Genomic DNA, 24,059 nt, shown 5'->3' on the forward strand with positions numbered 1-24,059 from the left:
ACTGCAGCACAGGCAAGAAACAGAGAACACCCAGCTTCCAGGCATTGCCCCACATGAGTTTTCCTTAAGTCCCCACAGGACCTCCAAAGTCCTGAGCAATGACAAGACCCCTGTAGTGACGGTCCATGTCACCATGACCATTTCTGTGCACTGGCAGCTTCTCCAGAAGAGCAGCAGAGGCTGAGCAGGAGGGGCAGCCACCTGCCCACCTGTGGTAAGCTGCCTCCCCGCCCCATGAACAGACCACTGACCTCTCAGAGGAGCCAGATGAGCAAGGAAATCACCCGTTCAAAAACAGGACTTTTATTTTTTTATGTAAAAAAGAGGAAATAAAAATGGACCTTTTTTCTGCCCAGGTTCTGACAGCCACCAGCTGCTGTCCCCACTGCCTGCACTGATCTCCAGCACTTGGAGGGGAGGATAGACAGTTGAGACAAATGCACAAGGTTAAAACAAAAGTTACAGAATGTCTGCAGGGATGAATCTCACAATAAAGCAGCCTGGATCTGACCCCACTAAAAGGAGCTAAAATCCTGGCACAACACTACCCCTGTGACAGAAGAGACCTTCCACCCCCCTAGGAAGCCATTCCAGATATGGCAATTAGGAAAAGTCTGTTTGAAACTGCTTAAGCCCCATGCCCAAGACCCCCTGAAGAGCTGACTCTGACCAAGCTTTTCCTCACTAGGATTCCAGTCCCAGCAGCCCTTCAGAAAAACACATGGTCCAGTCACCTCTTGGTCACCCCTGCCCCCAGCAACACCCCCACTTCCAGACTTCAGAGCACACTGTGCACCAAAACCAGGGAAGGCAACAAAAAGCCCTGCAGTCCCATTCCAGCAAGTGGGTAGACAGGAACAAGAGAGGCAGCAAGAGGTACACACTGATGAGGGCACTGGGTTTGGGGACCAACTGACAACAAGCATGTTAACTGGGCAGTAAAGCAAACAGGAGGAATTAAAACATTTTAATATCTTTGTGCAAAAAGTAAAAAAACCGGATTGAAGAATAACTGGGTGGGCTATTTGATCTCACAAAGGTCAAGCCAAGCATGTGGCCAAGTTAAATCTAACCAGAGCCCTTTAAATAACCAAGTAACTGTCCCCATCCAAACCCATTCAGATGGGCTGTGACAAAGCCAGTCCTCCTGGCACCAATACATTCTTGTAACTGTCAGGTAACAGGTTCAACTTTGGAAGAATAGGAAGAAACAAGACTAGAAAGGGGAGAAAGATTATTCCACCCTCTATGTGAAAACAGACAACAAGTAAGAGCCAGAAGCTACAGCTTCCCTAAGAGATCACTTCTATTGGCATCATGGTGCTCAGCTTTAGAGATCAATCCAGTGCAGGGACAGTCGGGCACCCTGCTCCTCTGGCAACCCTTAAAACAGGATGAAGAGGGGCACCCAAGCCAGGCACATCCTGGGCAAACACACCCGCTCACTCATATGCACAGCAGAAAAGAGCTTGGAGCTTGCTGGCCCCTTTGCCAACACAGCCAGTCCTCCTCTTCCCAAGGCCTCAGATTCCTCCTTCCTTACTGATGAGGTTGCCTGCTCTGGACAGATCCAGTTGCTTACTCTGAGCTCTCTTCTACCTCCTTTTGTTTCTTCTTCTTCTTTTTCTTGGTGCTGGTCTCACTGGTCTGTGAAGAGGTTGGAAATGTCAGCAAGTTATCAAACAGGAATTGCCCACTGCTCGTTTCAGGAGGAACAGCCTCACTCCAGAAGCAGTTAAGGCTCCCCATGACTGCAGTGCTCCCTCACCACCACACAAGCATAAACTGAATGCCAGCACCATCCTCCCACCAGGACCCATGACAGGGCACCAGAGCACAGAAGTGGCCTGGCAGGAGCCCATCAGCTGTCCCAGGGCTGCTCATCCCATCCCTGCCCCACTGCACATGCACCCCCACAAGCCTCACCTGCCCTGTCTCCCACCACCCTGAGCCAGTTCACTTTCCAAATGTACCTCTGTAATACACCTTTCCCTGCTCTGGGAGCCTGGCACTCTGCACACACTCACAGCAGGATGCCAACGTGTTTGTCCTGGTGGTATCTGGGACACACAGCAACCTCTCCCATGTTTGGACCACACCATGGCAGCACTCATTACATACCACTTCTATTCGCTCTTCCCCACTCTCAGCTGCCTCTTTGGCCTTCTTCTTCTCTTTATTCTTCTTCTTCTTTTTTTCCTTTTTGCTCATCTCCTCTGGTGGAGGGGTGGCAGGGGATGGTGGGGTCACAGCTTCTTCACTTTCACTCTCTGACTCTCGCTTCCTCTGTTGGGAAACACATTGTCACACACACCAGCACCTTCCAATGATGCTCAGGTGATGGAAAAACTGTTTGCAAGGCCATTGCAACCACTTTCCCTGATTCAATCTCACTTCAGTTAATGCTTTGGGCAGGCAGGGTGACCGGCAGACTGACAGTGGTCCCCTCCAGCATACCCTGTATTTTTCAGTGTTTCCTGCACTCCAAGTGTTCATTTGAAACACTGCTGCACCTTTCCAAGGGCATGCACAAGCCCTGTCTTAGGGAATTTTAGATGCGACTCTTGCATAAACATTCCTGCAACTGTCTAGTCTCCAAATATGTTCTCTGGCACAGCAAACCTCCATTGTGGCCCATGCAATGTATTTTCTTGGATGCTGTTATGAGGAATATGCCCAGGGCTATCAGCTTGGTGTTTGAGCTGAAAATTGTGCCCTGGGTGGTGGGAAATCACAGGCTAGGAGCTGTGAATGGGCACTGACCTTGTGCCTGATAAAGGGCATGGGGACCTGTGGTGCTGGCATGGGCTAAAAGGCAGGTGCCAGGTGCGTGCAGAGCATGGGAGCAACAGGGGCATAGAGCAAGAGTATAAAGCCCAGGGGTTTCTTTGTTTGGGGTCCCTCTCTGGAGGCACCAGCTAGAGCTGACTTGTTGCTACACCAGTCTATTAATTATTTACTTTTATAAATCCAACATCAGACTCAGCTGCAGGAAACCTGGTGAAGGAGGCTTGTCTGGCAGTGTAAGTGTGGTGTTTGAAGACAATGGGGCACTTGTGGGTTCACTGGAGCTGCTGCTGCAAAGGGACTTTGGTCCCAGCAGTGACAGTCTGGGATGATGAGTGTGTGACTCCAGGAGTGGCATTTGAATGGTCAGACAGGGAAGTTTCCTTAACACTGCAATTCATACAAGTCAGAGCTCCTAATTCTGATGCTGTGCTACAGAACTTGCACTCAAAGCATGAAATCCCAGAGACAAACACCCAGGAGGGGTAAGGCCTTCAACAGGTCACCTTACAGCCAGCTTGTGGGCCACAGCACACATGGAGGCTCCAGGCTCCCACAATGTGGAACACCTTGTGAAACCAGCAGCCAAAGCACCACTGAATCAATCACCCAAAATCAACTGCCTAAAGGAACAGGTGCATATCCATTCTTTATCAGGGCCCAAAAATCCTACAGCCAGAGAGCACCAGGGATACTCACTTTTGAAGCCCTCTCCTGCTCTGAAGCAGGTTGGTGATCAGCAGCTCCATCTTTCTTGGAAGTATCCCTGAAAGGGAAGATGCCCAGGTTGAGTAGGACAGTCACTGTCTCATGCTGCTCTGGACATGTTCCATCCCTGTTCCCCTCAAAAGGGATCCATAATCCACCTCAGGAGCTGGGTGGGAAAGCTGGTGTGGGGAAGACCTGCAGCCTGCACCAGGGCCAGCTGGGCTGGGCAACAGCAAGGCCTCCTCCATTTAATTTAGCAGACTGACTCCCTCTAGAACCACAAGCACAGGCTAAAAAGGGATAACTGTCTGCTCAGGCACTTTCCTTCTGACACAGCCCAACATCACATTCCTGGGAGTGCAAGAAATGCAACTGCACCCCACAGGTCTGGACAGTGAACAGCTTTGGGTCAAGACTAACACGCTCCACACCCAAACAGCAGCACCCAAACCCAGCCCTGGCTGCACAGTGCTCCCCTCTGAACACCATGAGGGAGCCACATACCCTGTACCCACCTGTAATCCACATACTCGTTCTTCCAGGAATCAGGTGTGCTCTCATTGGGCTTTCCATGCTTGTCCAGCAGACCCTTCTGGATCATCATCTTCTTCTGACTGGCCTAAGAGCAAAGTGCAATCCATCAAACTGCAGCTCCAGGTAGGAAAAATCCTCCCTGGGGCTTCAGCCACTCAAAATAAGGTGACATAATCCAGGAAAAAGCCAAAACAACACTGTTACACTGATCTAACATTTTTCCAAGGACCTTCTAATAAATCACAAAAAACATCTCCTGCACAGCAGCCTAAATCTCAGACAGGAGGCATCTTCATCAGCAAATAAAGGCTAATTTGTGGGGGAAGACACAATAGCAGAGTAATATGACTCTGCAAATCATGGAGCTCAGATCTTTGACTGGGTTTCTCCAGTTTAATGACCTGCACCATTTGAGCTGAACCTCTCGTTTCCAAGGTTTTCAAAAGACTCTCAAAAGACTCTGAGATGCTTGAACTGTCCTATCATTACCTCACCATTGCTGTGAGACAGATGTGCATGCAGGCCCACAGCCTTGGGCACTTCACCTGAACCACATGAATGGAATAAGCCACAGCAACTTGGCACTGAGTTTTAAGTTCCACCTGCATCACTCAGTACAGTGAAAGGCCAGTCTGGCTGTAGTTAAGCTAGCACTGCTTGCCTGCTCATTTCCATGACTCACACGCCTGAGATGGGAGAGGAACCCAAAAATAGGTATTCCCACTGTTCCTGTTCTTCAGGCACAATCTAGTGTCTCACAAGACAGTTGTGTTGCCATTGCACCAGAACGAAAAGCAGCTCCTTGCCCAGCCCCTCCAGAGCCATCAGCATGGGGTGATAGATGAAGGTCATCTTTGCACAGAGTGCTAATGCCATCTAATTGACATCATTTGGCTCTTTACTAGAGGAGAGTTAGTGCTGTACAAGCCTGAGGAGCCCTCACCTTAACACCTGCAGAGGTCCCAGCTGGGCCTTGAGCAGAACTGCCCAGGCTCCACTGGGAGGACAGCCTTGCTCCCACCAGCACTGGGCTGGCACGGTCCTGGCACTGGGAAGTGCCACCACCACAGCTCCAGAAGGCTGTAGTAGAGTTACACCAAGGCTCTGAAGCAGTCACAAGTACAGCCCTATCCCAGGGGACCAGAGTCCCCCATCCCAACAGCTGGGCTCCCACCACCACCCTGGGACTGGCTGCACCCCCGCACCACTCACCTTGGGCCCCAGACCCCATTTGCGGGGATAAGTGTCTCTCTCCATGATCACTCTCTTGATCTTTGCCACAACGCCATGGTCACAGGTAGAAATGACTGCTGTGGTCATCAAGGCAATGGCTGCAGAAGCAGACAGGGAGGTCATTAACCCTTTAGCAGCTGAACTGCAACAGCCTGTTCTTCCACTTTCAGCACAAGGAGCACCAACACCCCCCACCAGGGCTGTTTCACCCCAAACACTCAAGTTCTGAACTAACGCTTCTAAGAGCTGCCCTGCTCAAAGGCAGCAAGTGTGCCAGTCATGGATTAACCACAGCACTTCCAGGCATCTCAAGGAACCACACCACTAAAGCAGGGAACAAAGCTGCTCCTCTGTCAGCTCCCACAGCCTTGCAGAGCCAGGCAAGAGGAGCCTCATCCTACCAACAAACTATGTTTTCTTTGCCAGGACCCCAAGATGACCAGAGTGCAGGCAGTACAAACAGAAGGGCTGAATAGCTTGGCTGTGTTACAGCTCCCAAGGCTTCTCAGTCCCATGGGTCTGGACAGAGCATGGGGCCATGCAGCACTGAGCACCATCACTGTGTGTCAGCCCCTGCCACCTACATAGCTCCTCTGAAGACCCTGGTTAGAACAGAGCACTCTTTATAGAGTCACTGCACAGATCTGGCAGTTGCTTGAGTCCCTTTGCAGTGATCTGCTCAAGAAGTGTGATGTGCCAGGTGGCAGCACGTGATCAGACACCATCCCTCGTCCCAGTGAGGATGGAGCCCCCATAAAGAGGGGCTCCAACCCTGCCAGCACTGCTCCCCTCCTGCAAGCAGCCAGCCACACACCACAGCAGCCCCCAGAGGGACACTGGGAGGCTGCAGGATCTCTGGAGGCTGCAGAGCACCCAGACCCTAGAACAGGAATCTGGGTGCTACAGAACGGCAGCACCACTGCACTCAGAGAATGGATAAACTGTGTCATCACCTCACACACAGCACACCTGAGCACCACAAACACAGCAGAAGAACCCTTCACACCCTGCCCAGGACTGATGCAGCCAGTGTTTTTTAACATCCTGCCCAACACCTGCTGCCCTGGGCCCACAGTCCCCATCAGGAAGCACTAATTAAACCTTCTGTGCACAGGGACTCATGTATGGTGCATTCACTGTAGCACAGCCTGGCATTTCTGCAGTGAGTTGGGCACAAGAAGGATGAGGAGTTTCATACCTAGGCAGATGGCTTCTCCTTTTGTGGTGATGACAACAATCTCCTGATTAAGCTCAATACCATCTTCATACCGCAGAACACCAGGCAGCATGATCTTGGCTCCATAGCAAATGGCATTAACCTGAAAGCGTAGAGAACAGGAGGGCTTGTAAGCTACTAGGAAAGTAAAAACAAGGCAGTTAGTGCATCTAATTTTTAGCTTCCCACTGCCCTTACCATCCCAGCAATAATATCCCTAACTATTTATTTTTACCCACTATATAAAATTTGGGGGCTTTGGAAGCAAGCAAACCTATCACAGCACACCATGGGTGAGGTAGATCTCTCATAACCATCAGTGTCCTCCTCAAGTAAGGAGAGCAGATTCTGTCACTTAATTCTTGGCTCTTGCATCTTACTGCTGATCTGGCAGTGGCTCTTACTAGGTTCTACACAAGTCACAATCAGGACAGCACTGGACATCACATGGTGCCTGATCTCCCAAGTATTATATCAGCTGTGCAAGTCAGGAGGATACTTGGCAGCCTCTGTCAACTGACACCACCTCAGGAACTCACCGCACTGTCTTTCATGACAAGCCTCTTGTGTGAAGTCAGCAGCTTCTCCAGGGGCAGGATAACCCTCCTCAGGTAGCTGTCATCCTTGTGGTTGTCGTACTGCCACTGTGCATCCAGCACGTCATGCATGGTCACCATGTTGTCCTGCAAAGACACAATCCCTTTAAACTCTCCCACCAGCCACCAACTTGAAACAGGCACATACACAAGAAAACAGCTCAAGTCCAACAGCAAACAATGTGCCAGAAGAGAATGAAAACAGATGTTCAACTCAAGCACCAAAATGCAACCTAAAAGATGCAAGAATACTTTCCATCAGCAGTTTGAAGTCAGCCTGACCTGGGCTACCAGAATTCAACCTTCCTAATCTCAGACAGCACTTGGATCCAGTGTGTTAATTCTGCCCACACAGAACTAAAATACGACCTAACTAACTTTCTGGGACTTCTAGACAGTCTTAATTAACCAGCTCTTCAATCTGTGACATGGAATAAATCCTGAAGCAGCTGTAAGCACCCAACACCTGGAATTCAGAAATGATTGCCAGTGATTACAGCTGTGCTAAGAGCAGAGATGGGTGGGGAAGCACAGTTGCACTCGGTATTTCTGCTTTGCAAAGAAATTAGTTCTTGGAGTTTGGACCAGCAGCAGAATCCACCTATGACCAGACTGAAAAGACTGTACAAGTGTTCAAAATCTCACAAGGATGCATCTCCCAGGCTCATTCCAACAAAACATGTTCCCTGGGCTGTGCCAATGCCAAGCTGACAGTTCACACTCCTGAATTTGTGGAATGCATGGTTTGTAGGCTGAGAAACACAGGTGACATAAAACAAACCTTCAGTCACCACGGTGCACTTCCCAGTCACTCACTGTCCCAAAGTTTAATTACCAGAACAGGAGCAATATCCTGAACTGAACTCAACACTTTGGTTACAGACCACCTATGGCAAGAGCTCCCACTTTTTGGGGACTATTCCCAAAACTCCTCCTGGCCATCACATGCCTAAACCCTCTCCTAGCAGTGTAAAACACACAGTTCCAATAAATTGTTACAAGTCTGACAATACAAATGAGCTGGTTATAGTTGGAGCTGCCACTCTACCTTCTCTCCCAGGATGCCTGAGCGGACTCTGCGGAGCTCTTGCATCTGGCCCCCCACACCCAGCAGCAACCCCAGGTGAACACAGAGCGTTCGGATGTATGTTCCTGCTTCACAGCTCACCCAGAAGATACCTGGAATGCATGACAGGACAGAAGATTAAGAAATGAACCATATCCTTTCAGAGAAGCTGTATGACCAGCCCTTCACAGAGCCATCAGCATGGGGTGATAGATGAAGGTCATCCTTGCCCTGAGAGCTAATGCCATCTATTTGACATCATTTGGCTCTTCCATGAAGGATGCAGCAGGTACAAGAAATGGATGGTATTTGCTTCTCAGCTAATAAAAATAATGCATGAAGCAGTTACTGCTTGATAGTGGGGAGAATTAAGCCTTAAGACATCTGCCAAGAACACAAAGCACTCTGTTTCACAGAAAATTATACCAGCTGTTGGCTTAATAGGAAGAAGGCAAGAAAGGCCTATTTTACCTAATCTTCTCTCAGGATCATACTCCACCAGCTTGCTCTCATAGATGGTTCTTACTCTCAGTTGTCGTTTGACAGCAGCAATGAGGGGTGGTCGCTGAAACAACGCGCCTGTGAGAGTTTCTATCGCCTGAGGGAGGAAGGAGAAGCAACAGCTCACACCTGTGTCCTAATGCAAGAGCACCATGGAGTATCCAAAACCATGATCATTCCCAAGTAAGAAACCATAAAGTTTATCATAATTTGGTGGCATCCTATTTAATAAAGCCAAACCAAACCAAAGATGTGGTCAAGATGCCACCTTGGCTGCCAGTGAGCACAGCCAGGCTTTTCCCATCAGGTGGCAATCATGTGATCAGACAACATCCCTCGTCCCAGTGAGGATGGAGCCCCCATAAAGAGGGGTTCCAACCCTGCCAGCACTGCTCCCCTTCTGCAAGCAGCCAGCCACACACCACAGCAGCCCCCAGAGGGACACTGGGAGGCTGCAGGATCTCTGGAGGCTGCAGAGCACCCAGACCCTAGAACAGGAATCTGGGTGCTACAGAAGGGCAGCACCACTGCACTCAGAGAATGGATAAACTGTGTCATCACCTCACACATAGCACACCTGAGCTCCATTCCTGCCCCCTCATCTCCCAGCAGTGCCCAAAACTTTGCATGCCAGGTGCCAGCATGGTTGAGAGCACGTGAGACTTACCCTGGCCAGCTGAGCCTCACTCTCAATTGCATTGTGCAGCCGAACAATTCCCACATACTCTTTGCCTGCAAGAATGACAAGAGCAGTCAGGAGTGGCCACTTCCATTTAATGTTGACCTCAACGTCCACACTCCTTTAAAGCCACATGTCCCCAGGGCCCTGAAATCTTAACAACCATCTCTTCTCAAGTGTGCACGGTTTATTCCAGAGTTGGTTATTCTTCCAGGGAAACAGACCTAAGCTACAGTTATTTCTTCACCAAGTTTTATTTCACTGGACTAGTAGAGGCTGAGGCCATAAGCTCACCTAACACAAGAAACTCTGTCAGAAGTGTTCTCACTCAAAGAGCACAAGCCCCAGCGAAGCAACCGAAAAACACTTTGACAGCATGGATGTGTCCTCAGTGGATTAGAGTGATATGCAACATTTAAGTTCAAGGCACTGAAGATCAAGGTTGGCCCTTTCAAGTACAGGAAATCTCCATTGTCTCCAAAAGTACTTCACACGCCCCTTATCACTGCTAACGGCCCTGGGCAACAAACATACCTGCACTCTGCTGAGACTTGACCAGCCGAGTTGCCCTCTCAATGCACACAATGAGGCACCCAGTCACCTTAGGATCCAGAGTGCCACTGTGGCCGGTCTTCTCCACTCGGAGGATGCGCCGGATCCACGCAACCACCTCGTGGGAGGATGGATTGGAAGGTTTGTCGAGGTTAATAAAGCCAGACCTGTAGTGAAAGATGGCAGAAAGCAGGGGCTAAGCATCAAGGCAAACACAGCAACAGGGCAGTAACTTTAACAATATTGGTCATGGTTGCAAAGAAATGTGTTTCTATTCAGCCAAATAACCAATGAGCCTCCCAGCAACTCCCAGTGAGCACACAGGGAGCTGCTCCATGCACAGTAGGTGATATATTCCATGATCAAGGAATTTTCTTCTCCCTTTACTGCTCATCACTACTCAGTACTTAAAAGAACCCAAACTCCACAAACTCCAAGCAGTCTCTGAGCCAAGCAAGCCAAAGGATTTTTCCAGACTCCAGAAAATTCCTCAGGTGTTTGCATGTTCATCCACAGCCCAGCCATAACCCCAGAAAAAAGCAAATTTTACAGAGAGTGACCTACAGGCCCTGTTTAAATGATTAATGGCAAGGAACTGAGTGAAGCAGAAAGGTACAAAGGGAATCCAGACAGAAAACGTCTTGAAGGTATTAACTGTGAAAGAAAAATGCACTGCTCTGGCCCTTATTGCACTCACCTAACATAGTCAGAAATCTCTCTCTTCAGAGGATTAGCACCAGAGGGAAGAGGTGTGTAGTGTGCTGTCCTCACATTTAACTTGTCAAAGTTCTACAAAATTCCAAGCAGAAGCAGAAGTTGCAAGACTTGTTGAGCTCATCTTGGTTCCAGCATTGCTTTGCTGCAACACATCTCCCCAGGTACACAAGATCTGATTTGAAAATGACAGAGCCACTTCCAAAATCAAACGGACCCAACAGTGAAATCACAATAATGTTTTACAGAAAGAAACAGAAATCTTGGGCTGAAATAGATGGGAAAGCAGCAGAACACACATCCTTACAGTGCAGGATAAATCTAATCGAACTCAAAACAAGCAACTTATGAATCTACAGGCTATAGTCAGACCTAAATAAAAACTTAAGAAATCTGCCAAAATCTTTACAAGGCATAATAAACTTATAAAAGAGTATGAAAAATTCTCACATTTTACCAATAAAATTTAGAGGGGATAAAGTCGTCAAAGCAAAACTAAACTTTTATTTAACAGTTTGGCCGAACCGGGTGTGTTTCTCTCTGGCCCAACACACAGACCCAGAACAAAAAGAAACAGAACTTTTTATACCCTTTTCCGGCCTGCCCCCTCTTCCTATTGGCTGGGAATTGGGGACTCACAGTCTGGCCCGGTTCGCCTGCCTGTCCAAGACCCCCCCACTCACTCCAAAGGCGGGAAAACCCGTTAGAAACTAATTACCCCTTAACTATTCTGTTACAATCCTTTTAGCTTCAGCAAACCCCTAATTCTGTTTCTAACAAGAGGCATGTAAATACCGCTGGTCAGCCCTAATAACACGATTTCTGCGTGCAGATGCCATGCAGGGGGGTTCCCCAAGGAGCAGGGCACCTCCACGGGCAGAGGACAAAAGGCGCGGGAACAGGGATGGACCACGAGGTCGCGCAGAACCCGCCCTACCTTCAGGAGCAGGGGCCACTGCGACGTGTCCAGCTGGGGCACCCGGGACTCGGGCTTGATGAGAAAGTCCTCTGTGTGCTGGATGTCCTGCGGGGGGACGGAATTAAGAGGGATCAGCGAGGGGAAATCCCGCGGGCCGCGCTCCCGCCGCCTCCATGCGCCCTCTCCACCACGTGGCCTGGGAGGCTCCGCCGCCGCATCCACGTGGAGCGGCCGCGATCCCACCGCGCAAGAAACCCATTCCAGCCCTACCCACGGTCCCCACAAACCATCCCATCCCGTTCCACCCGGGATGGGTCTGGGGGAGTCCCCTGGCACCCCAAGTCCGGTCCATGCAGCTTCCCCCGCCGCTCACCGCAACATCCTCGTCGGCCAGCGCCCGCTTCTCCTTCTTCCGCTTCTTCTTCACGCTGGAACCTGCGGGAGCGACACGGCGGGAGTGAGCGCGGGGAGCGCGCCAGGCCCGGGAGGGGAGAGGGGCAAAGGCGCAGGGAGAGGGCAAACCGTCCTGCCCCCTCCCCCGTGTCGGCCCCGAGCCCTGCGCCGACCCCTCCCCGCCGGGGGTCCCCACGCCCCCGCCGGTCCCCACCGCTGCGCACCGTCCCCGTCCGCCATGGCCGCGCCGCGTGGTGTCCCCGCCGCTCGCACCGGAACGACCGCCCCGTCCCGACGCGCCCCGCGACGGCGCGTCACCGGCACCGCCCGCCGCTCACCGCGCCCCTTGCACCGCCCCGCCGGGGAGGAGCATCCCGGCTCCGCACATCCCCGCCCCAAGCATCCCGGCTCCGCACATCCCCGCCCCAAGCATCCCCGCTCCGCACATCCCCGCCCCAAGCATCCCGGCTCCGCACATCCCCGCCCCAAGCATCCCTGTTCCGCGCATCCCCGCCCCAAGCATCCCTGTTCCGCGCATCCCTGCTCCCCACATCCCTGCTCCCCACATCCCCGCTCGGCGCATCCCCGCTCCGCGCCCCTGCCGCTGCCGTTCATCGCTGGTATTCTCACTAGTGCTAATCTAGTTACAATTCCGGTAACAGTTCCATCTCTTTGGGTTTAAAAAGGAGAGGGTCGTAAGTGCTTTTCGCTGCACGGATTTTTGCTTTTTCTTCCCGGCGTGGCACATCCACAGCTAACTCGGCGACAAAATAACATCCGGCTCTGATTCGAGGCTTTATCAGCCGTTTTAACCTTGTCGAAGAGGCTTGTGGTGATCAAGGCTTTTTACATATTGTGGGAGGAAATGTTTGTGTTGCAGAAAGGAACATACCAAGTTCGTTATTTAAGTGTGGGATGTGAAAAACATTAGAAAAGCCTTTGAAAAGACTGCTGTCTCCAGACTGTAATACCAGTGTTTCACAAAATCAACTCCTGCCTCTGGCTTCTCTCCCAATGCCTCAGAGAGGTCTCTGGGAGCACTGGCTGAGTGTTCATTTCACTGATCATTAGGTGAGTACATTAGAATCACCTTCCATCCACACAACTCACACAGCCCCAGGGTATCTCCAGCTTCCAGGACAAAGCCTACCGTGAGTGAAGTTGTATTTTATCTCTGGAGGAATTTGGCACTAAAGGCAGTGGCATCATTTCTCACCTAAAGACCAGCATTCTTCATCTAAATACCACAAAGGGTCCAAAGAGGCAGAAAGCAAGAGTCACAGGTGCCCAAAGAGTGGACAGGGACAGCAGCTTAAAGGAACTAAGCTAACAGTCCACTCCAATAACTCATCCTTCTCCACCTCCACCATTAATTTAATTCCCCAATTCCCCAAGCTGTAGCGGATTTGCCATTGTGCAGACCCAGTTCTTTGGGGTAACCAGCTGTCACACAGACACTAGTCAGGCCACCACCACCAGTCCCCAACCACTTGCAGGTTAGTGACCAACTCCCTTTTTGTCCACCACGTGGCCTTGTGTTGACTGCAGTGTCTGTTGTTTTCAGGAGGGGAAAAAATTATCTTTTTATGTATTTTTTGTTAGGTTTTTGTTTATTTGTTTGGGGGGGTTGTTTGTTTTTCTTTAAAAAACAACTCCCACACTTGATCCCCAGATGCCCAAACCCTCCAACGCTCGCAAATTGCAGCCAGTCCTTTAATGCACAGCCTTGTTCTGCCCCAAACTGGCTTTTCTGCTTCAGGATTATACTTTTCCAAGCATGACAAAGTCCAGTACATACACTGAGCAGTTTACTGTGACACAAGGTAAATGTGTAGGCAAGCACAACTGCTCATCAACCATCGCTTGATTGTGTTACAGAATCGGTATTAAAAATAGCTGAACAGAGTCCGTGCTGGCACAGTCTGAGGCAACCAGTCCGAACAGTCCCTGCAGGCGCTCAGATCCCCTGCCCGGCAGGGCTCAGCATCTCCTGCAGCACCAGGTGCAGCAGGTGGTTCTGCTCGGCGCTCAGCAGCGGCCACAGCTCTGCCTGCAGGGCCTTCAGCGCCTCCGCGTCCTTCTCCTGGCAGGCCAGCACGGCGGACTGCAGCAGCAGGAACAGCTCGGCGGGCAGGTATGTGCTGGCCGGGGGCAGCCCGCCCGCCCCGGGGCCGCCCGCGGTGCCCGGCCCGCCGTCGGGCGCTTCCCAGCAGTACTGCTCCAGCGTGCGGGCGTGCTCGGGCAGCAGCTTGGCGGGCGGCGGCTGCAGCAGCAGCAGGAGCAGCACCCGCGACACCTCGCAGCGCGCCAGCACGTCCAGGAAGGCACCGCCGGGCGCGGCCCCGGCCCCGGCGGCCCCGCCGAGCCCGGCCCCGGCCAGGGCCTGCGCCCGCGTCAGCGCCGCCAGCGCCCCGGCGAAGTCGCGGGCGAGCAGCAGGCAGGAGGCGCGCTCGGCCAGGCAGCGCAGCGCCTGCAGCGGGAGCCGGGCGGCCGCCAGCAGCTCCGCCGCCCGCTGCAGGGGCGCGGCGGCGCGGGCCGGCTGCCCGGTGTCCCGGAGCGCCGCCGCCAGCTCCAGGCACGGCCCGGCCGCCAGCGCGGGCTGCCCGCGCTCCAGGTGCAGGCGGGCGGCGAAGGCCCCGCAGCTCTGCGCCGCCGACACGTGCTCGCCGAAGCCGCCGCGCAGCCCCAGGCGCTGCCGCAGGTCCCGCTCCTGCCGCAGGAAGAGCCGCGCGGCCTCGGCGAGCGCGGCCGCCTCGGCGGGGCCGTGGAACAGGCTCTGGGCGCAGCGCGCCACGGCCAGCTGGCACCAGGCGGCGTAGGGCAGGCTCTCCTGGGCGCGCAGCTCCCGCGCCAGCGCCGCGAACTGCTCCGCCGCCTCCGCCACGTTCGGCTTCCGCAGGAAGCGCCGCCGCAGCTTGGCCGACACCAGCCGGTACCGCGCCAGGAAGTCCCCGTCGCCGCCGAGCCCCGGCCCGGAGCCGCCCGCCCCGCCGGGGCCGGACCCGCCGCCCGCCGCCAGCATCGCCCCGGCCCGCACGGAACTGACGCGCCGCGCCCGCGCCGAGCCCGGCCCCGCCCGCCAATCAGCGCCCGCACCGCCTCCCGCGCCCGCCAATCAGCGCCCGCACCGCCTCCCGCGCCCGCCAATCAGCGCCAGCACCGCCCGCTCGTGACAGATGGGCGGGACGGAGAGTGGGCGTGGTCACCGAGACCGCTGTAGCTGTTCCCGTCCACAAAGGGGCGTGGTTTCTATTGGACACGCCCATAGAGGGCGTGGTCACGCGAGGCGGGGCTGGGCGGCGACTGCGCCCCCTGGCGGCCGGGAGGTCCGGCCCCACCGCCCCGGGATCGGCATCGGGAATGGGACTGGGATCGAGATCGGGACTGCGACGGGACCGGGACTGAAACCGGGACCGGGATCAGGGCCAGAACCAGGCTCTGGAGTCCGCGGACGGGGCCGTAGCAGGTTCAAACAAGACGGGTTCACCCAAGCGGTAGCAGGTGAGTGGGTGAGCCCCTGGCCGATGCGTGGCGGCAGGAACTTTAGGTGAGGCAAAGGGCGAACTTTTGGATAAGAGAAAACTCGCGGGGTCCCTAAATAGATAAACCACGGCTGACTCGGGAAATCCCTGGAGAAAAGTCGGGAATTTTGGGTGCCGGTGAGGGTTAAGCGGGCGAGCGGGATCATCACGTGTGCTTCCCTGCTTCCTGCTTTTCCATGACCGCCTGCTGGAGGCGCGGCCTGGGAGGGGGGCTGGGTGACATCCCTGCACACGTGAGCACACACGCACCCCGCGGTGACCCGGCTCGGGAGCGCTGAGCCCGCGCTGCCCTGCCCTGAGCATCCCATGGGACAGGGCTGGTGGCCGGTGCCGCTCCGCTCTCAGCGCGGCCACGTGGTTGCTGTGACAGGGACACTGCCCTGCCCGTGTCGCAGGGTGAGGCTCAGCCCTCCCGAGCCGTGCCCGGTTCTGCGAGCCCGGGGTGCGGTTCCTCGGCTCCCGCATCCCGGGGAGGCGGCGGGTGGAAGGGCTGCGGTGAGAGCCGAGTGCGGCTGTCGCTGCCGGAGCGTGTCCCTGTCCCTTCCCGGAACGTGTCCCGGTCCCTCCCGGAACGTGTCCCGGTCCCTCCCGGAGGGTGTCCCTGTCCCTGTCCCTCCCGGAGCGTTTTCCTGACCTTTCCCGGAGCGTGTCCCTGTCCCTGTCCCTTCCCGGAGCGTGTCCCTGTCCCTGTCCCTCCCGGAGCGTTTTCCTGTCCCTCCCGGAGCGTTTTCCTGTCCCTCCCGGAGCGTGTCCTTGTCCCTTCCCGGAGCGTGTCCCTGTCCTTTCCCGGAGCGTGTCCCGGTCCCTCCCGGAGCGTGTCCCTGTCCCTCCCGGAGCGTGTCCCTGTCGCTCCCGGAGCGGGGCGGGTTTCCCACGCTGTGCCGCCGCCCCGCAGCCCCTCGCCCCGCACCATGGCTCTGTCCTGCGTGTTGAGACCCCCGCACTGGCCCCTGCGCCCGCCGCCGCTCGCCCTGCTCGGCCGGGACCGCAGCCTGGGGACAACGACAAGGGGGAAAGCGAAGAAAAAGGCCAGGGAGTGCTGTAGCCACCCGGACCCGTCCTGGGAGGAGAGGTATGGCTATGGCTTTTCCAAAATCACCGAGCACTCTTCCAAAGCTGCAAGTGAGAGCAGTGGGTTTGGGGGTGTTACCCTCGTGCAGCTCTTCCAGTAGAAGAAACACAGCTCTGCTGTTCTTCCTCCAAGTTTAGTCTGGGCATAGGAATAATGGAAAAGACAACTGAAAAGGCTTAAGAGGAAAGGAGCAGACATGTTGCCCTATTGGCAAGCTAAAAGTGATAGTCCATTTGATTTGCAGTTCTGTGCCTGATAGTAGGTGGCATTGGGTGCTTTGGAAGCAGCCCCAAAAATCCCAGTACCCAGTAACAGCAATTTATCCAGCTGTGGGGTGATGTTATTCATGGGCTCAGCGAGTCAGTAGTTGATGGATAGTTATGAGTGTTTGAATCATGTCCGCTTCACCCCTTACTCTGCCTTTTTTTTATTCAGCTTTTATGTGTTTTATTCATGCTTGTTCTATCTCAGATACAAGTGGTGGCAAGTTCTGAGGTTTATCTCTAAACTATTGCTGAGAATGGGCAACTTGCCTGCTACACACGAACTGCATTTCACTGTGGTTCACTGGGAGTTTGGGTGTTCAGAGCCCACACCAGAACAGTCCTGCCCATGAAACAGCTGTCAGGGATGTTATGCCATAGGTATAACATAGGGGAAGTATCTCTGGGCACTACAGTGGTGTTGTGCTTTCCAGGTTAGCAAATGCAGTGACTCCACTGTGGAGACTTCCCTACCAGGAGCAGCTGCAGGTAAGATGTGTTTGCACAGATTTTTCTCTACTATGTTGCCCCAACTGCCCCTCCTAGCCCCTTAAGCACTAGCCCTCATCATCTTAATGCTGTAAACTCTTCAAAGCCCTTTTACTCCTGCTTTAATCCTTCAGTTACCACAAAGGATAGAACTGGGAGGTTCCTTATGGTACAGAGAATGGGCACTTGCACAGTGATCCTGTCCTTTGTGGGACAGCTGGTTCATTGGGGTTTCAGGTTGGACCAAGTGCTCCAGGCCCCTTCTTGGGGACCATGGACAGAGGATTTTTCCTCTTCCTGTTGCTCCAACCAGCTGTGGTGATGAAAAGGGCAGTTCCTCTAGGGCTGTATTTTCACTTACCTTATTTCCTGTTGGACTTCCCAGAGGTGGGTGATGAAGAGCTGCCCACCATCATGTGGTCCTGTGAGAGTGTTTCTGGCTTAGAACTCCTCTGCAGGTGAAGTATGAAAGCCAGAGGAAGATTTTGCAGACACTGGCATCTCATCTTGAGGAGCTGGGCATAGATGCACGGAAACCTGGTGGGCTCTGCTGTCCTCTCCAGCCTGTTGTCCCTTCAGTGAGTATCCCATGGGAGTGCTCTCCCCTCTGGGCCACCCACAGTCTCTCATTCAACAGCTGAAGAATCTCATGGTGGGTATTGCTTGCAGAGAGTGTGTCTGTGGCAGTCCTTGCTAACTAGTCCTTTGCAGCCTGTGACTGCCTGAGAGTGAAATAATTCCAGTGCTTAGGAACCCTTTTTTGTACCCAAGGCTTCCCTGATAAACCTGTCACCATTCTGCCTCAAAGAGTCATTTCTTCTTCCCAAGGGGGAGTACTGGGGTTCTTGTGCACAAGCACCATTTCTGTGTTTTGCACACCCATGTTGTCAACAAAACAACCAGCCTGAGTTTTGACTTTTCTCCATTACTTTTAATCCAAGGCTTTATTTTTCTTTCTTTCCTCCCTCAGCCCATCATTAATGGCTACCGAAACAAATCTACTTTCTCTGTGAACCGAGGACCAGATGGGAACCCCAAAACTGTGGGGCTGTATGTGGGAACTGGCAAAGGTCAGTGCAGGACAAGAAACTAATAGAAAGCTGCTGGTGTGGGGTGGGCTGGGGCAAGGCTCTGCTGTGACAGCCTCCTCCCAGGTTAGAAGCCTGAATCCTGGGGGATGCCAACAGACACCACCAAAGCAGGGCAGCAATTTTAACACCTGAATTCATTTGCTTCTTATGAAACACTTGTATTTTTCTAATTTGCAAAATACAGTAGGAAGGATAATGGATGTGATAGTTGGCCTCCAGGATTTAGCTCTGTTATTCTTAATTAAGCTGTTCCCATTGGTTTGTTGTGCTCCAGGAGACTGTGCTGAGCAGGAAGAACATGGGAGGATGTGCACTTCTCTAGGCAGCTGAGCAATGTTGGAGTGTTTGGAGTGCATGAGGCAGTTTGGTTTTGTGCATTGAAGATATGAGCAGTGTGCTCCTTGCAAGGGACACTTGGACACCAGTTTTTTCTCTTTTCCTCTTTTTTTTTTTATGCAGTGAGAGAATTCAGGGGAAAGGCCTCACCACAGTTTATCATGTTAGATGCTACAGTGGTTTATGTGACTTGAAACAGAGCAGTTAAATACCTGTCCATCTCTCTCCAGCCAGAAATATTGTCTGTGTGAAAGCCAACCACATGAAGAACATACCCCCAAAACACAGTCAAGTAGCCCAGGTAAATGATTAATAATAAATAAATAAATAAATAAATCATGTCTGTCCCTTGACCATGGAATAGAGAGACTGCAACAACTCTTACTTGGGAGAACACTGAAATTTCAGTTACTCTTTATTTTCAAGTTCATTTTCACAGTCTGAAAATTTTCATACCCAACACTGGTTGATGGATAAATATTTTTTTAGAACCTGCATGTTAATGTTGCAGCCTCTAAACTGTCCCAAAGGATGATGTTAATGAAATAACAATGAATTCCTCCTGTCAATCTATTGAAAATACATAAGAATTGCAAGGTGAAATTACTAAAATGTCTTGTCTTTCAAGAGCCTGGAAAGAGCTTTCATCCAGTGTTACTGAAATCAAACAGAAAAACCAGATCACACTGGTGGGAGGGCTGCCTGTCTGGGGGGCTAAGACCAGGGCAGTTGTCTTCATGGTACTACAAGTGCCATTTTCCCTCCTCTCAGTGCTATGAAGAGTTCATCTGTCGCTCCCCCCTGGACTCCTGCATCCTCTTCCATGAAGGTGGACACTGGCGGGAGCTCGTGGTTCGCACCACCAGCCGTGGCCACACCATGGCCATCATCACTTTCCACCCCCAGGAGCTGGGCCAGGTGAGAATATGCAGGACAGGGCCCCTGGCAAGATCACATCACATCACATATCTGGCTGACCTGAGCCTGCTGGGTGTATCGCTGGGGAGAGGTGTCTAATCACATTACCCAAACAGGCAGGTTTTCCTTTCTTGCTCTTGACAGGATGCACTGGCTACTCAGAAAGCATTGCTCAAGGAGTTCTTCACACGTGGACCTGGAACAGTCTGTGCCTTGACTTCACTTTATTTCCAAGAGAGGTAGATGTCTTGACACAGGGAATGAGTGGAAACAAAGCCACCTCCTTTCTCTCCCCCTTCTCTGATCAAATTCAAATTCTACCAGCTCAGGGAGTGCTTGAAGAGAATGACACATGTTTGGATCCCTCTTAAAGATGTGGTTTTAAAATGGCCCCATCTTTTTTTGCCCAGACCTGTAAAGCTTGAACACACTATGGCTCTACCTCATGGGAGTTACGAGTCTGGGAAACTGAAGAAAAACCCTACAGTGACTTTTCCAAGACAGTAAATCACATTAGCAGCAAAACTGGGGAGTAGACCCAAGGACTGCTGCCTTTTAAGTAATTTTGATCCTTTTTGTGAAATCTAGGCCTTACAAGTCACAGATCCCTTACAAAGAATCAAAATTCTTTGATCTTATTGAAAGGCTTACATGAAATAGAAGTTGCTGGGAGAGAGAACCATCCTCCCCTGCCCATGAGCGCCCTGGGAATGGAAACCTGCTCTCTGCTGCTTTCTAACAGCTGTTTTTGTGTGCTCTGCCAGCACCATGACTCGCTGCTCCCATGAGCAGTCTCCCTACCAGCTGCTCCACGGGGAACCTCACATCTTTGAAGAACTGCTTGGCCTGAAGTTTCGCATCTCTCCCGATGCCTTTTTCCAAGTGAACACGGCTGGAGCAGAAGTTCTGTACCAGGCAGTTGGGGAGCTCTGTCAGGCTGCTGGAGACACTGTCCTCCTTGACATCTGCTGTGGAACAGGTGGGTAGTGGCCATGTGAGCCTGGCTCCCAGGGCTGGTGCTTTGTGTGCCAAAACTCACCCTTGCTATGTAAAGGCCTGTTTCTTCAGCATGAATATACAGAGTGTTTTTGTTTCCTGTGTTTCCAGGCACAATTGGTCTCTCTCTGGCTCACCAGGTGTCCAAGGTTGTTGGTGTGGAGGTGGTGGAGAAGGCAATAGAGGATGCTAAATGGAATGCAGCATTCAATGGTGAGTTCAAACTCACTGTGGCAGAATTTCAAACTGACTGCTGAAAAATCAGAAGTAACCAGTTACACACAGCAAAGTGTGGATCATGTTACAACTAACACTTGCTGGGACCCTGTTCATGTGGTTTCTTTCTGCTTCGCAGGAATCTCAAACTGTGAGTTCCACAGTGGGAAGGCAGAGGCCGTGTTGCCACAACTCCTGGCGGCGTGGGAGGATGCTCGGCCGCTCGTTGCTGTGGTGAACCCATCTCGGGCTGGGCTACGTGAGAGAATATGCTTGCTATTTTTTGTTTTCATCTTGTAAACAGATAACTTTGAACGAGTTCTGTGAGACCTGTTATACTGGTTCCAAACCCTTTGCTTGCATAGTCTCCAGTTTTTTACCTTGTTGCTGACAACAACTAAAACCCTACAATCTGCTGTTTTCAGTTCCTTAACATGCTTTCTCTTTAAAGCAGACAGCTCTTTTTCCATCTTTCACAGACTCACACAATTATTTAGGAGAGAAGGGACCTCTGGAGGTCTGCGGTGCATTCTGCCTACTGTAGCAAGGCTGACTTCAGAGTTGTATAAGGTTGCTTAGGGCTATAAAGCCTAGCTGAGGTTTGAATGTGTCCAAGGGTGGATCCCCTCTCCTGAAAATGTTTTCCCTAACATATTTAATCAGTATTTCCCCTTACTGCTCTTCATCTATTGCCTCTCACGCTCTTCTTGTGCCCCTCTGAGAAGATTCTGGCCCTGTGTTGTCTGTAATCCCCCATGAGGCCCCTGAAGACAGCAGAAGGATCCTCGTTTACCATCTCTTCCTCAGACTGAGTAACCCCAGCCCTCGTGCCTACTGTGCTCCAGTCCTGTAACCATCTCAGTAGTCTCCCCTGAACTCCCTGCAGTGTGTACTGGGAAGTCACAGTGAGGTGGCCAAATGCACTTTCACAAGTGTGAGTGTGGAAGGTTTTATGTTCCCGTGCTCTGCTAAGTAACAATTTTTCTCTCATCCTTCATCCCCCTGGGAAGCAGAGGGATTTCTCCCACTGCTCTACCCTGCCCAACTGGCTAAGCTGTCAGCAAAATGGCAAAATATGTATCTTGTTTTCCCCTGTATTTCTGACAGTTCAGTGCAGCTCTGTGATGCTCGGTGTTCAGTCATTCCCCTGCAGATCTCATAGGGGTGGTGGGTCCCTGGCAAAGCAGAGTGTGTTTTTGCAGATTACAGGGTTGTGAGGGCCATCCGGAACTGCCAGTCCATCCGCAGGCTGCTCTACATCTCCTGCAAGCCAGAGGGTGAAGCCATGAGGAACTTCCTTGAGTGAGCACTCTCCTCCTCTCCACTGACCTTAGTGACAGACCCTGTTATTCCAACAAGGCTTAGGAAGGTTTTTGTTGTGGTTAAATTCAACTGGGTGAGTTCTGCAGGTGAGATCCAGGACTAAGTGCACAGGCAGAAGGGCTTTATCCTTCTGTATTACCTTGGGTTTCCCAGCAAGCTACACTAGCTGGTTTAAGATAGGGAGGTACTCTCTGAGTTTTATGTACCAGCAGGATGCTTTATTGCATCAACAAGGAATAGAAAATAGTGCACACATGTTATAATGGCACTGTGCATCCTTCTCCAACAAAAGTTGGAGACATCTGGATATGGGATATGGAGTCCACTGGGTTCACTACAGGTAGGATGACCCCTAGACAACAAAGTGAAGCCAAGGGGATTAGTCACCTGCTTAGGTGGCTTTATGTGTTCAGTCTTTATCTGGGGTAGGCCCATTTGCATGTGAAAAACCTGTCTCCAGCTGACCATGAAGGTAATGCCAAATGGAAAATTGCATCCTAAGGGTATTAAGTGTCTTTCAGCTGGGATGGCTTGTGAGAAAGGGAGCCTTAAACTCGCCACTGCCTGTTCAACTTGTCCTTGTTTTCAGGACTGGTTTGGGATTCACTATTGATGGTTCCACACCTCAGCCAGTGTCAGCTGCAGACTGAGGAACATTAGCCAAACAAACAATAGCTCCTCAGTGGATCCTCTGTGCTATTGTGCTGCCAGTAATGGTGGGAAGGGTCCTGCTACTGGTCTAAAGGATGGTCTTTGCTTTCCACAGGCTGTGCTGCCCACCTGACCCACGGAAGAAGCTGACAGGAGAGCCATTTGCCCCAGTGCTGGCAATTCCTTTTGACATGTTTCCTCACACTGTTCATTGTGAGCTGGTGCTGCTGTTCACCCGCTGACAAGGAGGCAGGTATGCCAGCTCTGAGAGCTTGGGAAGCAACCTCCTCCTGTCCCGAAGACTCAAGTCAATGGAGTTAGGATTTTAACTTATTTTCTAGATAGGTTGTATAAAAATAAATGATTTTGCTTTTTCTCTTACTTTGGGTTGCCTAAGGAACCACTTGGATTTCTGAGGTGAAAAGGTTCTCTGTAGCATTTATCACCCTTCTTTCCCCTGCAAACCCGTTGGCCTGATGGTTAAAGCAGCCTGGAAAATACACTCTCCCTGTGTTGAGGAAGATGCCCAGGACTGGTAGCTTGGTGTTTAAGCTGCAAGTTGTGCCCTAGATGGTGGGAAATTACTGGAGCCCTGGCAAGGAACACTTGTGCCTAACAAAGGGCAGGGGGACCTGTGGGGCCAGCCAGGGGGTAGGTGGGTGCTCACTCAGAGTCTCTGCACAACCCAGTGAACAACAGAAAGACCCCAGACCCTAATTTTCCACTGGTCAGAACTATTGTGCAAGGAGATTTGGGGTGCAAGGGTATGAAAGCCCAGGGGTTCCTTTGTTGGGGTCCCTCCCTGGAGGCACCAGCTCCAGCTGTTGTTACATTTCTGTGCCACAATTAAAATATTTAAAGGATTCAGATGTCTGAGGCTCTGCTACGGGAAACTGGGGTAGAGCTGGTGAAGGGAAGTTATGTGATTGTGTCGGTGGGGTGTGTGAGGAGTTAAACAAGGCACCTCTGTGTTCACTGGAACCACTGCTGCAATGGGGCTTCAGTCCCAGCTGTGACAGTCTGGGGTGGTTGTGAGTGTGACCCCAGGAGTGGCTCCTGGATGGTCAGACAGGTAAGGTTCCATAACACCTGGTATTGGGAGTTTCCACTATCAACATGTGAATACACTCACTAAAATCTGCTGCATTTTCTAATACTGCCATGCCATTAGTTCTGTGATTGCTTCAAGGATATTCCAGCTGTTTTTCAAGTTGATGGTAAAACATGCTATGAAGAAACCATTAGAACTAGAAATAAATCCTCA

General features: G+C 52.0%; 3 protein-coding genes and 5 non-coding genes across 8 annotated transcripts; 1 reads left to right on the forward strand and 7 right to left on the reverse strand.

Annotated features, from left to right (window-relative positions):
* Nucleotides 1-287: 287 nt before the first annotated feature.
* DKC1 (dyskerin pseudouridine synthase 1) lies at nt 288-12,201 on the reverse strand. The gene is made up of 15 exons (XM_071569554.1): nt 12,123-12,201; nt 11,879-11,940; nt 11,524-11,610; nt 10,570-10,661; nt 9,855-10,039; nt 9,309-9,373; nt 8,612-8,738; nt 8,123-8,253; nt 7,018-7,161; nt 6,461-6,581; nt 5,242-5,360; nt 4,011-4,114; nt 3,487-3,553; nt 2,122-2,286; nt 288-1,647 (listed from the first exon to the last, which is right to left on the reverse strand). Exons 1-15 carry the CDS (start codon nt 12,136-12,138, stop codon nt 1,579-1,581), a joined length of 1,554 nt encoding a protein of 517 aa, XP_071425655.1. The 5' UTR covers nt 12,139-12,201; the 3' UTR covers nt 288-1,578.
* LOC139678733 (small nucleolar RNA SNORD83) lies at nt 4,849-4,924 on the reverse strand. Its single transcript, XR_011699079.1, has one exon. It is a non-coding gene; the product is annotated as a small nucleolar RNA SNORD83 (small nucleolar RNA).
* Nucleotides 5,973-6,220, reverse strand: LOC139678739 (small nucleolar RNA SNORD17). The gene has a single exon (XR_011699085.1). It is a non-coding gene; the product is annotated as a small nucleolar RNA SNORD17 (small nucleolar RNA).
* Nucleotides 7,818-7,952, reverse strand: LOC139678737 (small nucleolar RNA SNORA36 family). The gene has a single exon (XR_011699083.1). It is a non-coding gene; the product is annotated as a small nucleolar RNA SNORA36 family (small nucleolar RNA).
* Nucleotides 8,332-8,407, reverse strand: LOC139678734 (small nucleolar RNA SNORD83). The gene has a single exon (XR_011699080.1). It is a non-coding gene; the product is annotated as a small nucleolar RNA SNORD83 (small nucleolar RNA).
* LOC139678738 (small nucleolar RNA SNORD17) lies at nt 8,960-9,207 on the reverse strand. The gene has a single exon (XR_011699084.1). It is a non-coding gene; the product is annotated as a small nucleolar RNA SNORD17 (small nucleolar RNA).
* A 1,294-nt stretch (nt 12,202-13,495) lies between the features above and the next one.
* Nucleotides 13,496-14,962, reverse strand: F8A1 (coagulation factor VIII associated 1). The gene has a single exon (XM_071569275.1). It carries the CDS (start codon nt 14,918-14,920, stop codon nt 13,856-13,858), a length of 1,065 nt encoding a protein of 354 aa, XP_071425376.1. The 5' UTR covers nt 14,921-14,962; the 3' UTR covers nt 13,496-13,855.
* Nucleotides 14,963-15,231: 269 nt separating this feature from the next.
* Nucleotides 15,232-23,177, forward strand: TRMT2B (tRNA methyltransferase 2 homolog B). The gene is made up of 13 exons (XM_071569575.1): nt 15,232-15,399; nt 16,336-16,512; nt 17,210-17,264; nt 17,723-17,842; nt 18,235-18,334; nt 18,922-18,992; nt 19,463-19,609; nt 19,754-19,848; nt 20,374-20,588; nt 20,717-20,818; nt 20,961-21,080; nt 22,024-22,123; nt 22,911-23,177. Exons 2-13 carry the CDS (start codon nt 16,352-16,354, stop codon nt 23,035-23,037), a joined length of 1,413 nt encoding a protein of 470 aa, XP_071425676.1. The 5' UTR covers nt 15,232-15,399; nt 16,336-16,351; the 3' UTR covers nt 23,038-23,177.
* The last annotated feature ends 882 nt before the right edge of the window (nt 23,178-24,059 follow it).

This window comes from Pithys albifrons, chromosome 14 (genome assembly GCF_047495875.1).
Source record: "Pithys albifrons albifrons isolate INPA30051 chromosome 14, PitAlb_v1, whole genome shotgun sequence".
Lineage (NCBI taxonomy): Eukaryota > Metazoa > Chordata > Aves > Passeriformes > Thamnophilidae > Pithys > Pithys albifrons.